At 36.8% G+C, this 12,839-nt stretch overlaps 1 protein-coding gene across 2 annotated transcripts in view; it reads left to right on the forward strand.

The window, feature by feature from the left end:
• Positions 1-12,839, forward strand: part of AQR (aquarius intron-binding spliceosomal factor) — an 87,949-nt gene that overhangs the window by 60,417 nt on the left and 14,693 nt on the right. For both annotated transcript variants that reach the window (XM_005685465.3, XM_018054496.1), the window contains exons 27-32: positions 978-1,115; positions 3,644-3,715; positions 4,726-4,913; positions 5,598-5,769; positions 7,618-7,788; positions 9,932-10,017. In XM_005685465.3, the coding sequence (XP_005685522.1) occupies positions 978-1,115; positions 3,644-3,715; positions 4,726-4,913; positions 5,598-5,769; positions 7,618-7,788; positions 9,932-10,017 (827 nt within the window). The remainder of the gene's footprint in view (positions 1-977; positions 1,116-3,643; positions 3,716-4,725; positions 4,914-5,597; positions 5,770-7,617; positions 7,789-9,931; positions 10,018-12,839) is intronic.

The raw sequence follows: 12,839 nt of genomic DNA on the forward strand, positions 1-12,839 counted from the left end.
GTTTCCCAGCCTCTCATGTCAGCTGACTTCTGGCTGGGTTTAGCCAATGAGAAATGTGGCAAAAATGGAGGAAAGAAGGAAGCCAGGGTTTTTCACCACCAGCTCTCTCTGCCGGGGTTTCATCCCTTATATGACTCCAGTTTCTGCTGACCTGGTCCACTGCTGTTCCAGCTTATATTGATACCTCAGTTTCTGGGCTTAGATAACACTTCCTCCTCTTTATCCTTCCTAGCCTACAGATGGTCATCATATTCTGCTGTTGCCAGTCTCTGGGTTACTTCACCATTCGCTGATTGGCTTTTCTACTCCTCCATCACCTGCATAATGGGTTCCTTGCAATAAATTCCTTTCATTATGAATGCTTGACATAGTGTCTATTTTCCTGGACGTACAAGGGTGATCGATAGTCAGAATTCTTGTTGAAACAGTAAATATTTTACCTTATACGAAAAAGCAGTCCAAATTGTAGCTTTAATATCAGTTATTATTTGAACTTAATTAGTAACTTATTAATCATGAACTGTTCTCTCAGTTCAGTTCAGTTCAGTCACTCAGTCGTGTCCGACTCTTTGTGACCCCATGGACTGCAGCACACCAGGTTTCCCTGTCCTTCACCAACTCCCAGAGCTTGCTCAAGCTCATGTTCATCGAGTTGGTGATAGGCTTAGTTTATGCTGCTGCAGCTAAGTTGTGTCTGACTCTGTAAGCCTATGGACTGCAGCCCACTAGGCTCCTCTGTCCATGAGATTCTCCAGGCAAGAATACTGAAGTGGGTTGCCATGTCCTGCTCCAGGGGATCTTCTCAACCTGGGAATCAAACATCTCACGTCTTACCTGCACTGGCAGACGGGTTCTTTACCACTGGCACCACCCAGATAGTTACATTAAGCTTGCACATAAAGTCTCATAAACTCAATTATTGAACGTATGCATGACTTTACTAAAACAAGTATTTCATTGTTTCCCCACTCCCATAGGAATTCAGAGCCTCTGAACTGCTTCGAAGTGGACTAGACAGATCTAAATACCTTTTGGTGAAAGAAGCCAAAATCATTGCTATGACCTGTACTCATGCTGCCTTAAAACGACATGATTTAGTCAAGTTAGGTTTCAAGGTAAGGACTTATATTTTAGTTCCTTAATTCATCTGTGCAGCTGTTAGTTCCTTTCTTTTCTCTTCTCTCCTTAATACTTAGCCTTTTCCCTTGAATGTTTGCTTCTTACTAAAGTTCACATTTATAATTACTTTAAAATGTTTCTAAAGTGATAATCTCCCATGTTTATATGATTAGTAAACTCTCATAAATCTAATTTTTCTAAATTTAGTTATTAGATGCATTAATATGTCTTTAAATTAACATTATAGCCATATGACTGTCTAAATAACTTCTAATACTTTTTAAGGTAAATTAACTTACTTTCCCTGTGTTAAAAGAATCTCCAAATAGAACTAAAAACTTTATAAAAAACATTTGACAGTGTTTTTCACCTATTAGAAATCTGTATGCTTGCCTGATTTACCTTTTAAGCACTCATCCACTGCAGTTATTTGTTCATTCAGTAAATGAAAAGCATTCTGTATGAGATGGAGTATACTTATTTAGACTGTCAAACAAGATATTTAAATGGCTCCATCTCAGGATAAGGACTGGAGAGCCAAAGGGTAAAGACAGCCTGTTACTTGTTACTCAGTTGAAATGTAATGTAATAATTGATCAGTAAATTTGAGTTTGCAGACACTTTGTGACTTTGGTAGTGGTACTGACTAAGCTCTGATTTTAATGCAAATCATTTAACTTCCCTCCAACTGGTTTATCTGATGTTATTAGTGTTTTGTATACTGGTTTGAATTCAAAGTTAGCAAAACACTTGTTGTTGATGAAAATAGCTGACATTTTTTAAGTTTATGAGGTCACTGGAAGATAAGTGCTAAATAAATTCAAGGTGATAGAATTGTTGCAATCTTGGATTAAAGTTTTCTCAGCTATAAGGTAGGACAAATATGATAATTTGTTAAAAGGTAGTATGAACTTTACCTAGTGGTATGAACTTACCTTTTGCAAATTAGTGAAAAATTTTCACCTAAATATTTTGTTCTTGCTTTGGGCTGACACAAAAAATATAAAATATACTTTGGATTTGCTATTAAATCATATTACTTTTAACAATACAGGGAAATGATACAATCTAAACTGAGCATTTTATGCTTTCCTGCAGCTGTTCACATGCATAATCTACAAAACATTACTTGTAGCTTATCATATTTTCATTAATCATTTTCTTACACTGTGCTAGTAAGATAGATACCGTGAGCGCTGAGGGTATCCCTTAACGTTACTCCCCACTCCCCAATTATCTAGTCTTTCAACTCTTTTAATATTTCCTTTGTCCTTTTCATTTATATCAATAAAAAATGCTAAGTTTCCATTTTAGGCATTGTCTTTTGATTCCGTGCTATCTCCAAGGAGACCTGCAAACACTTCTGTGTACTCTTTTCCTTCCTTAATACACCCAGTATAGTTGTGTCATAATTTTGCTTTGCAATTAAAATCTCCTTTTTAACAAGAGCTATAGATATATTTTTATAAGTTAAATCACTTTAGAGTTTCAGAGTTGGTTCTCAGGAAGGAGTCTCTTTAAGCTGTCATCTTTGAGCTTTTCCCATTCTGTTCTCCATATTGTGTCTATCACCTTGAGACCCCATGTGGGAACTTTGAGAAAATATGACTCTTTGAACCCCTTCCTCCTAGGTTCCCACTAGGATGACCTAACTAATCATTGTAATAGGGAAATTTAGCATCAGATAGAGCTAGAGAAGATATCCATCCACATGCCTAAAACTTAAGGTAATTTCACTAGAAAACAGTACAGAATTGAACCTTAAATTTCATCATGTCCAGTAGAAATCCAGCTACCAGTCTTGAACAAATACAAGCATATTTTGGTAAAAATGAGTAGCACAGAAACTGCTGCTGCTAAGTCGCCTCAGTCGTCTCCAACTCTGCGACCCCATAGACAGCAGCCCGCCAGGCTCCTCTGTCCCTGGGATTCTCCAGGCAAGAATACTGGAGTGGGTTGCCATTTCTTTCTCCGGCACAGAAACTAGAGGATATGTAAACAATTAGCTTAAAAGAAAAAAGTTAATTAAGCATTAAGAGTAAATATACTCCCCCTACCATCCACTTCCTTGAAAAAAAATCAGGGGAGAAAACTTTGAAAATAGAAAACAAAAGAACTCTACTTTGTGCTTAGTAAGAGTCTCAAAGAAGGTATTTTACGAAGAATAGGATATCATACTATAAATAGCAATCAGAATTAGAAGAGGAAGGGAAGGATAAAACCTGATGAGAATAAATCTAGAAGAAATTGGGCAGATAGAAGATTGACAAAGAATGAAATTTCCTTCAGTTGGAGCAAGACTTGATTTTTCATTATTTTATAGACGTGCAGTGCCTAACATTCCTGGAAATGAGTATTCAGGCACAATGGTAAAGAAGATCATGAACTTTCTGTTTGAATGATTTGTATGTTATTTTTATCTGAATTATTTGAGAGGTTTGGGGATGCTTATTACAGTCATGGTGGTAGCTGTTTGGGTTTCAAACTGTCTGTTTCACAAGCTTTCTTTTTCTCCATTTCTCAGTATGACAACATTTTAATGGAGGAAGCTGCTCAGATTCTGGAGATAGAAACCTTTATACCTCTTCTTCTACAGGTAAGATACTGCAATTGAGACAAAGTAGAGGTTTAAGAATTCTGGAGGGTGGAGTCAGAAAACTAGAGTTTGGGGGTGCTGATTGCTATGACTATGTATTCTCCTTAACTTCATGATGTTTAGTATTCTATTTTAAGTATGTAAACGTCCTTTAATCTAGTCACTGGTTATTGAGTAGTTTGTATTATTTGGGAGTACTAGTTAAAAATTCATAGTTTGTCTGTAAGTTTTGAAAAGACAGCAATTTTTCTCAAAAAAAAATACATTTTTATGCAGTTTGGAGGGAAGATGAGCTTTTTTTTTTTTCATTTCTTTTAGAGTTGTTTCTGGAATTATTTTTGATCCCTGGGTATATTATTTTTCTTTATTTTATACCTGAAATTTTTTAGTTAAATGATTATGTTTAAGGATGTTTTCTTATTGTACAATAATCTTTACTATGGAAGCGTTAAAAAAAAATGTGGAATTCCTAATTGAAGAACAGAGGCTCCTGTAATTTATAGATAATTGGGTTCTGAAAGTTGTTTTATAAAGCCAAGTTATCTGGTATTTTTATTTTATCAAAATATGTTTCAAGAAACAAGGAGACATGTAGAGTATGAAATTGAAGTAATAGAGTAGGAAATTAAAGAAGGTATAATTTCTGCTGCCTGTAATTGTGATACAATTTGACATCTTTCCATTTCCCTACTTGAGCATCTGTTTCTTTCTGTGCACCCTTTGCCTGATTAGGACCTAAGCCTCCCAGACCTCTTTGGGTTACCCTGTGTAGGGTGAGTCCATGCCTGCCTTCTCAATCCCTCCAGCCTCACTCACACACTGTCAGCCAGTGGTACCCATACAAGTCATTCTGTAAATTTTCTAGATTCTTCTCTGTGGAACTGGTGAATGACAAGAATTAGTAAACTGTTAAAGCCATCCTGTGAAAAGCAAGAATCTTGTGCCATGAATTGGAGATTAACAGGGTACTAGAATAATTATTTCGCCATTTCCCCACTTTTTATTCCTAGAATCCTCAGGATGGTTTTAGCCGACTGAAACGCTGGATTATGATTGGTGATCATCACCAGTTACCTCCAGTCATTAAGAACATGGCCTTTCAGAAGTATTCAAACATGGAGCAGTCCCTCTTCACTCGCTTTGTCAGGGTTGGAGTTCCTACTGTGGACCTTGATGCCCAGGGGAGGGCCAGAGCAAGGTAAAGGAGACTGGGCAATGGGAGACGGGAGCAGGGGACTGGATGTTAGGGAAACTACTCCTGTTTAAGGACATCAGTTCCATGATCCAACTATTCAATAGCATCTTCTGTATAGACTCTTAGCACTCTCTGCTATCTAGGAACTTGCCTGGATACACATCTACAAATTGGAAAATACCTTTATTGCCTTCAGCGTGGGTTGTGAATTGAACAAATGAGTTCCTTCATTTTATTCATTGAGATTAATTTAAGTGACTTATAAACTAAGGGCCTGCTTTCATTGTTACCTCCTTTTTCTTCATGGCCCCAAAAGATATATGATTATTAGCACTTTGAAATCTAAAGCTAGAGATGAACAAGAAGAGAACACACTAATTCTTATTCATAAAGTATGTAGGTTCCCTCCCAGAGAGTTACTTGTAGTACTTGTAGTTGCCTTTCTTATTTAAGGAGTAAAGATAGCATTTACCTTAGAGAACATAATAGAGTTATCATTTCTGTAATATCATCAGTCTCCTGATTTGCTTGATGGTAGAGAGACAAAGGTTGCAAAAGCATTATTGCTAAAACAGTGAGCACAAAGTAGGTAATATGAAACTTAACAGGAAGACACCCCCTTAGGCATATGAAAAGGGAGCGTGCACTGCTAATGTTTCCTGTTCGGGGGGGATTTGTCTTTGAAAGCTTGTGCAACCTCTACAACTGGCGGTATAAGAACCTAGGAAACTTACCCCACGTGCAGCTCTTGCCGGAGTTCAGTACAGCCAATGCTGGCCTGCTCTATGACTTCCAGCTCATTAATGTTGAAGATTTTCAGGGAGTTGGAGAATCTGAGCCTAATCCTTACTTTTATCAGGTAAGAAAAAAACAAGAAACTTTTAAGTTTATTTCATATTTTCCTGGCTTACTTACTATCTGAATTAGTATTACTGAACCATTTAGCCAACCACTGAATAAAGGAAAGTTAGATTTCCACCTCACAGACAACACACACTTTTCTGTTTCTAATGGATTAAAGATATATATACCAAAGAAAAGAAACAGTGAACATACTAGAAAGAAGAAAATATTGGTGAATATGTAATGTTGGGATGAGAAAGGTTTTTCAAGCTTACAAAATCTAAAATCATAAAGAAAAATATTGATTTAGAACAGAATTTATTTTCATCATTTAACAAACAAGAATTAACAGCCAATAGAAAAATACAATAAAGACAAGAATATACAGTTCACAAAGATACATGTATAGCAAGTATAAATCACTGGAGCATATTTTCACCCCTGTTGGGTTAGGTTTAGGAAATTCTGTACTCATGCAATGCTAGTAGGAAAGTTATGTGGTGGACATATTGTTAGTACTTATTAAAAGCAATATTGTTACTTCTATGAATTTATCCTTTAAAAAATAGACAAACTTGCAAAGACTTATATGGTAAAATGTTCATCACATCTTCTTTTACTGCAAATTATTTTTGAAAAGAGAAACAACCTAAATGTTATCAATAGGAATTAATTACACCTTTACCTATTCCATATAATACTGAATAGCCACTAAGAGTAATATTATAACTTGCTTTACTGACAGGGAGAATTTTTATGCTGTCAGTTCAGTTCAGTTGCTCAGTCGAGTCCGACTGTGCCCCATGAACCACAGCACGCCAGGCCTCCCTGTCCAACTTCCGGAGTCCGTCCAAACCCATGTCCATTGAGTCGGTGATGCCATCTAACCATCTCATCCTCTGTCGTCCCTTTCTCCTCCTGCCCTCCCTTTCTCCTCCTGCCCTCAATCTTTCCCAGCATCAAGGTCTTTTCAAATGAGTCAGCTCTTCGCATCAGGTGGCCAAAGTATTGGAGTTTCAGCTTCAACGTCAGTCCTTCCAAAGAACACCCAGGACTGATCTCCTTTAGGATGGACTGGTTGGATCTCCTTGCAGTCCAAGGGACTCAAGAGTCTTCTCCAACACCACAGTTCAAAAGCATCAATTCTTCGATGCTCAGCTTTCTTTATAGTCCAACTCTCACATCCATACATGACCACTGGAAAAACCATAGCCTTGACTAGATGGACCTTTGTTGGCAAAGTAATGTCTCTGCTTTTTAATATGCTGTATAGGTTGGTCATAACTTTCTTTCCAAGAAGTAAGCGTCTTTTAATTTCATGGCTTCAGTCACCATCTGCAGTGATTTTTTATGCTATATTCTTGAAAAAATCAGGTTGCAAAGTGTATCTATAGTATCCCACTTTGTTTTTTAAAAACAAGACATTCATATAGAAATACAGTTAGTTACCACATATGCTATTTTCATGTATCATTGTTAATTTAGGATAAGTTGCTCAGTTTTATGAGAGGTATTCACTTGTCCAAGATAGTAACTTGTCACTTGTTGAGGTGTGATGAACGAGCAAATTGTACTAGTTAACTGTTTTCTCTACATGTGCTGCGTGCTTGTCACTTCAGTCGTGTGCAGCTCTTTATGATACTATGGACTGCCAGGCTCCTCTGTCCAGGGGATTCTTTAGGCAAGAATACTGATATGGGTTGCCCTGCCCTCCTCCAGGCGATGTTCCCAACCCAGGAATCCAACCTACATCTCTTAGGTCTCCTGCATTGGCGAGCAGATTCCTTATCACTAGCCTGGAAAGCCCTGATTTTTCTCTGTAAAGGGAAATAAATGCACAATATGATTAACGTTTTCATTACAGAATCTTGGAGAGGCAGAATACGTAGTGGCACTTTTTATGTACATGTGCTTACTTGGCTACCCTGCTGACAAGATTAGCATTCTGACAACATATAATGGACAAAAACATCTTATTCGTGACATCATCAACAGACGATGCGGGAGCAATCCATTGATTGGAAGACCGAATAAGGTAATTTTATAATATGTTCTCTTATTCATGTTGTTGGCAAGATAGAAAGATTTATATTTGAGTTATTTATGTTGTTCCACTTTGTTATCTCCTTTTAAAATATGCAAGAAAATTAAATAATAAGAACTCTATAAGTTATTCTCTGACACTTCTGACAGTGTTGTTGATTTACTGTGAATGTCTGTCTCACCTATCACATTGAAGATTTTAGTTGATAGTAACCAGAAATAACTGTTTCTAAAGCTTTTTGTTGGTAAAGGATATCTAATTGTATATGTCCTTTACAATAGAAATAGGAATTGTAGCATTTCTTATCTTGTTTTACAAGGGTATAATTCATACTGCTTCTTAGTGTGTGTATCTCTGTGTGCATGTGTGCACTCATAAGAAAAGTGTTTCTCTTGGGGATAAAGGAAAGTCAAGAATAGTCAGACCTTAGGATGTTTTTATTACTTTTTTTGTTTCTTATGTGATATGACAGAGTGATATCAAATAAAAATGTAGATCCTTGATTTTATCAATAAAAGTTAGAATAATTAGAGTAACAAAACATAAATATAGTATTAGTAATGAAGAAATTAGGACTTTGGTCGTGAACGTAGCTGTATAAAGCTCTTTCATCTTTTCTTGGAAATCATCCACAAGTAAGGGGAAAATGGGAGGGGGGAAAACAAGTGACGCTGTTAGTGAGATGACATGTAACTAAAGATCAGGAAGGAAACGTAGGGGAAGAGAGTCGAGGGGATCAGTCTTGAAAGTGATACACTTTCTGAAAGTGAGTGGCATACTTTGAAGTGTAAGAACCACATTCCTACTCAACAGTGGATGTGGGTATTGGGGTGAGCAGAAGCCTTTCAGGTCCCAGATTGGTTCAAAGGAAACTACAGGTGAACAATATTTGGGGGAAAAAAAAAAAAGACTGTCTCTGTAGTAGCAGTGGAGGACCATCTGTTGTGAAAACCACTGAGCCTTTAGGAAACAGTTATGCTCACCCCAGCCTGTCTTCTTTATTAATACATAGCTAATCTAAGAAACCCACTTAATCAGTGGTGAAATAGAGGGGGAAAGGAAACTAGCAGAAGCTCAATTTATAAATGAGGTAAAGAGCATCAGAACACACTAATTGATAAGATAACATACTCCAGAAAACATGTTGGCCTGGAACAGATGAAAATTTTGAATGCATATTTGGGTGTGAATTTTAAAATGCTTAATGAAGTAGCCACTTCTGTAAGGGAAGGCTACAAAACAAAGAAATTGAAGAACCCAGGAAGAGATAAAATGGGAACTAGCAGAAAGTAAAATAAAATCAGAGATGGAGACAAAAGGAATGGGGAGGAACAGATACTGTGGAACATGCCATAAGGGACATAGAGAGTGAAAATGAAAAACTAATAACTTTGAAATATAGGAAGTTCAGAAATATAAGAATCTCTATCTCTGTTCTTTTACTTAAAAGTAACAAAAAAAACTTAATAAGGAAAGTTACTCTTTCTTGTATCAAGAATATAAAAGGGATACTAGGTATATAATTCAGAGAAGGCACTGGCACCCCACTCTAGTACTCTTGCCTGGAGAATCCCATGGACAGAGGAGTCTGGTACGCTGCGGTCCATGGGGTCACAAAGAGTCGGACACGACTGAGCGACTTCCCTTTCACTTTTCACTTTCATGCATTGGAGAAGGAAATGGCAACCCACTCCAGTGTTCTTGCCTGGAGAATCCCAGGGATAAGGGAGCCTGGTAGGCTGCCGTCTATGAGGTCACACAGTCGGACACAACTGAAGTGACTTAGCAGCAGCAGCAGCAGGTATATAATTAACAAAGGTGGTCCCTGCTTTCATGGGGCTGAGAAGTCTAGTAGAGGGAAGACTATTAAACCACAAATAGTTACATCGTTATCCACAGAGTTAAAGATGAGTGCTCTAAGTGTGAGTAACGTAGGGACATAGCCTAATCTGGTTACCATGGTTTATTTCATAGGGTTCATTTACTTGTTCCTTCAGTTCCAACTATATAGTTACATTCTCTTGGGATTGATTATTTTAAGGATAAGATTTTTATTTCTAGCATATTATTTTAATGATCTCTCAAGAGTTTTTACTTTTGAAAATATACCACATTCCCCTTTTTTTCCTCCCAGGTGACAACTGTTGACAGATTTCAAGGTCAACAGAACGACTACATTCTTCTGTCTTTAGTACGAACCAGGGCCGTGGGCCATCTGAGGTATGTAAGGAAGCATTTTTATAGTAGTGTTGAATCTTACTGTCTGCTTCGATTTTGAGCTTTCATGGCTAAGCAGCTTTCAGGTTTAAAGTATAGTTTATTGTTATGGCAATTTTTGGTGCTTTTTGTTGGAATGTAACAGTATCATATTCTTTGTGTAATCATTACCATTGCTTCTGAATTTTTTGAATCTTAGATATTTTAGTCATTTTAACTTTTTTCTCTTCAGGAGCATTCAGGGATAGCATTTGATCAGTAAATATTATACACATACACATATGTATATATATGTATCCTATATCTGTTTGAAATTTAATGTAAGAAATTAAAGGAGGTAAAGTGGTAAAAAGTCTCAAGTAAATTTTTCATTGCACGGGATTTCTGACTTTACCCTACACAGTCTTTTAGCTCAGTGTTAGAGAGGATAAAGGAACCATTTGTTCTCACAGGATTAAGAATTGTCAAAACAAACAGTAACCTATTTTTATCATTTATTGTGATGTATTTATGTGCTGGAGATTTTGTGGGAATAATATCTCCTTATTACAAAGCAGCCATTTAGTTTTATATAAACCTTCATCTCATATGACTTACTAGCAAAACTGTAAGGAGAGTTCATTTTATTATTTTACTTAATGGCTATAAAAAGAAAATTCTGTATGCTCTCTTAATGTTGTGATTAAGTCAAGATCTATTTGGTATTTAACCCAGAGTGCTCATGTTCCACTAAGCCAATAACTTTTATGTAAGAATAAACAAAAGATGTAATGTTTCAATAAATAATTTCAAGACTATAGCATTCTAAAATACAGTTTATTTTTACTTAAGTGTGAAACGTGTTTTTGGAGACTTAACTTTTCCAAAAAGTTCCATTTCCACATTGAAATTTATAGCTGCTGCTAAATAGGGTATCATTATGATTTACCTAATTAAAATCTCTTATCCAAGCTCACAGTATGAAGACGAGAATACCGTTCCTCCTCTCCCCACCTTTTCTCTTAATCTGTAGTACTTTTGTCTTTTTCACATTCCCATGACTTTATTTCTATGCTGTTCTTTACCTGAATTTTCTGAAAACTCAACTAAATAAAGAGAAAGATGATGATAATAAAATGCTTATAAATGAAGGCTTAAAAAAGTACCTGATTTTATTATTGTCTCACATATCCAGCTTTTCTTTATCCAAATAAGTTAATCTTCTTTATATCTACCAAACTTTTGTTTTGGAAGTTCAGCTTCTTCGGTGGCTGCTGATGATAGTGATGGTAGTTTTATTAAAGCTCAGAGGGGGGAAAAACTTAATTTACCAATCACCTGTAATTCAGCTTTCCAGATAGTTTAGGTATCTTAGTGAGAATTTTATCAAGCTCCTCATAGAATTTTTTGGTTTGTAGATGCAATCTTTCATGTCTTTGTTTTTCTAAGAAGCAGTAAAATATTTTGTCTTTCAAATTCAAGATACCAAGGAAACCTTCCATCTTCCATATTTTTCTTTTTAGTAGCATCTTTATTGAGATATAATACACATGCTGTACAATTCAGTGTGTAAATAAACTGTATTTTAAGTGTATAGTTCAGTGATTTTTTAGTATATTCATAGAGTTATACAACTATATTCACAATTTTAGAACATTTTCTAAAATAGTGAGAGACCCTATGCCTGTCAGCAGTTACTCCCTTCCTCTCCCCTTTAAGTCCTTAGCAACCACTGTTCCACTTTGTCTATAGATTTGCCTGTTCTGGGCACTTCATGTAGATGAAATTACTTAGCATAGTGTGTTCAGGATTCATCCATGTTGTATCATGTGTCAGTACTTCATTCCTTCTAGTTGCTAAATAACCTTTTGTTTTGTGAATATCTTATACTTTGTACCCATTCATCAGTTGATGGACAGGGTTGTTTCCACTTTGTGACTGTTTGGACTGCTGTGAACATTCATGTACAAGTTTTTGTGTGAAAGTATGTTTTCCTTTCTCTTGGGTGTAGACCTAGGAGTAGAATTGCTGGGTCTTGTGGTAACTCTGTCTAACCCTTTAAGTTAGTGGCTGCCTTATTTCTTTTACCCGTCCAGGATAGGAGCCAGACTATTCAGCTTTGGTTCCAGAGACCTGTTTTGGGACACTGTGGAGCTGTTCAGAAGCTAGAATAGTGAGACATTTCTGGTCCCTTTTCCAACATGCATTGTTCTTGTCCCTACTGACTTGAATAGCCCAGCTACAAATAGAAATGCTTGTGACTCGTTCAGAGCAAGTCAGTGAAACTGTCCCCAGCCATCCTCTGGAGATCATGAAAGAAGGTAGCAGTTCCCATTGCCCCAGTTTCAAGATGCAGCTCCAAGGAACCTTATCTCTTCATGCTGCCACCTGTTCTTTTTTTGCCTGGTAGTTTGTTATGTTTGTGGTGTGTGATCATTCATTTAACAGATATTCTTAGATCCTTCTATTATTTGGCAGTATGCTAGGTTCATGATATATAATGGTAAGTCTAACATTCATTGTCTCTGCCCCCATGAAGCTTAGAATCCAGTGAGGGAGACATTAAACGTGTCTTTAGGAAATACCTACATTTGATTCTGCAGAAGATTGTAGTCTGTACAGTGGAGATGAGCTTGGTAGAGCCACGTAACTGCACTGCAGTTAAGGGACCGGAGGGCGGAGCTCCTCAGAGGAGCGAGTTTACTGTCACTGCAGTAGCGCTCTGGCTGTGCTCCGCTTAGAGACAGAGACTTCTGGATGAGGAGAGGAGAACTGAATGGAGTTTCAATACTTCTGTGAGAGCTCATGCTAAGTATCTCTAGCACTGTACCTCTAGTTACTAGTTT

This window comes from Capra hircus, chromosome 10, assembly GCF_001704415.2.
Source record: "Capra hircus breed San Clemente chromosome 10, ASM170441v1, whole genome shotgun sequence".
NCBI classification, from domain to species: Eukaryota; Metazoa; Chordata; class Mammalia; order Artiodactyla; family Bovidae; genus Capra; species Capra hircus.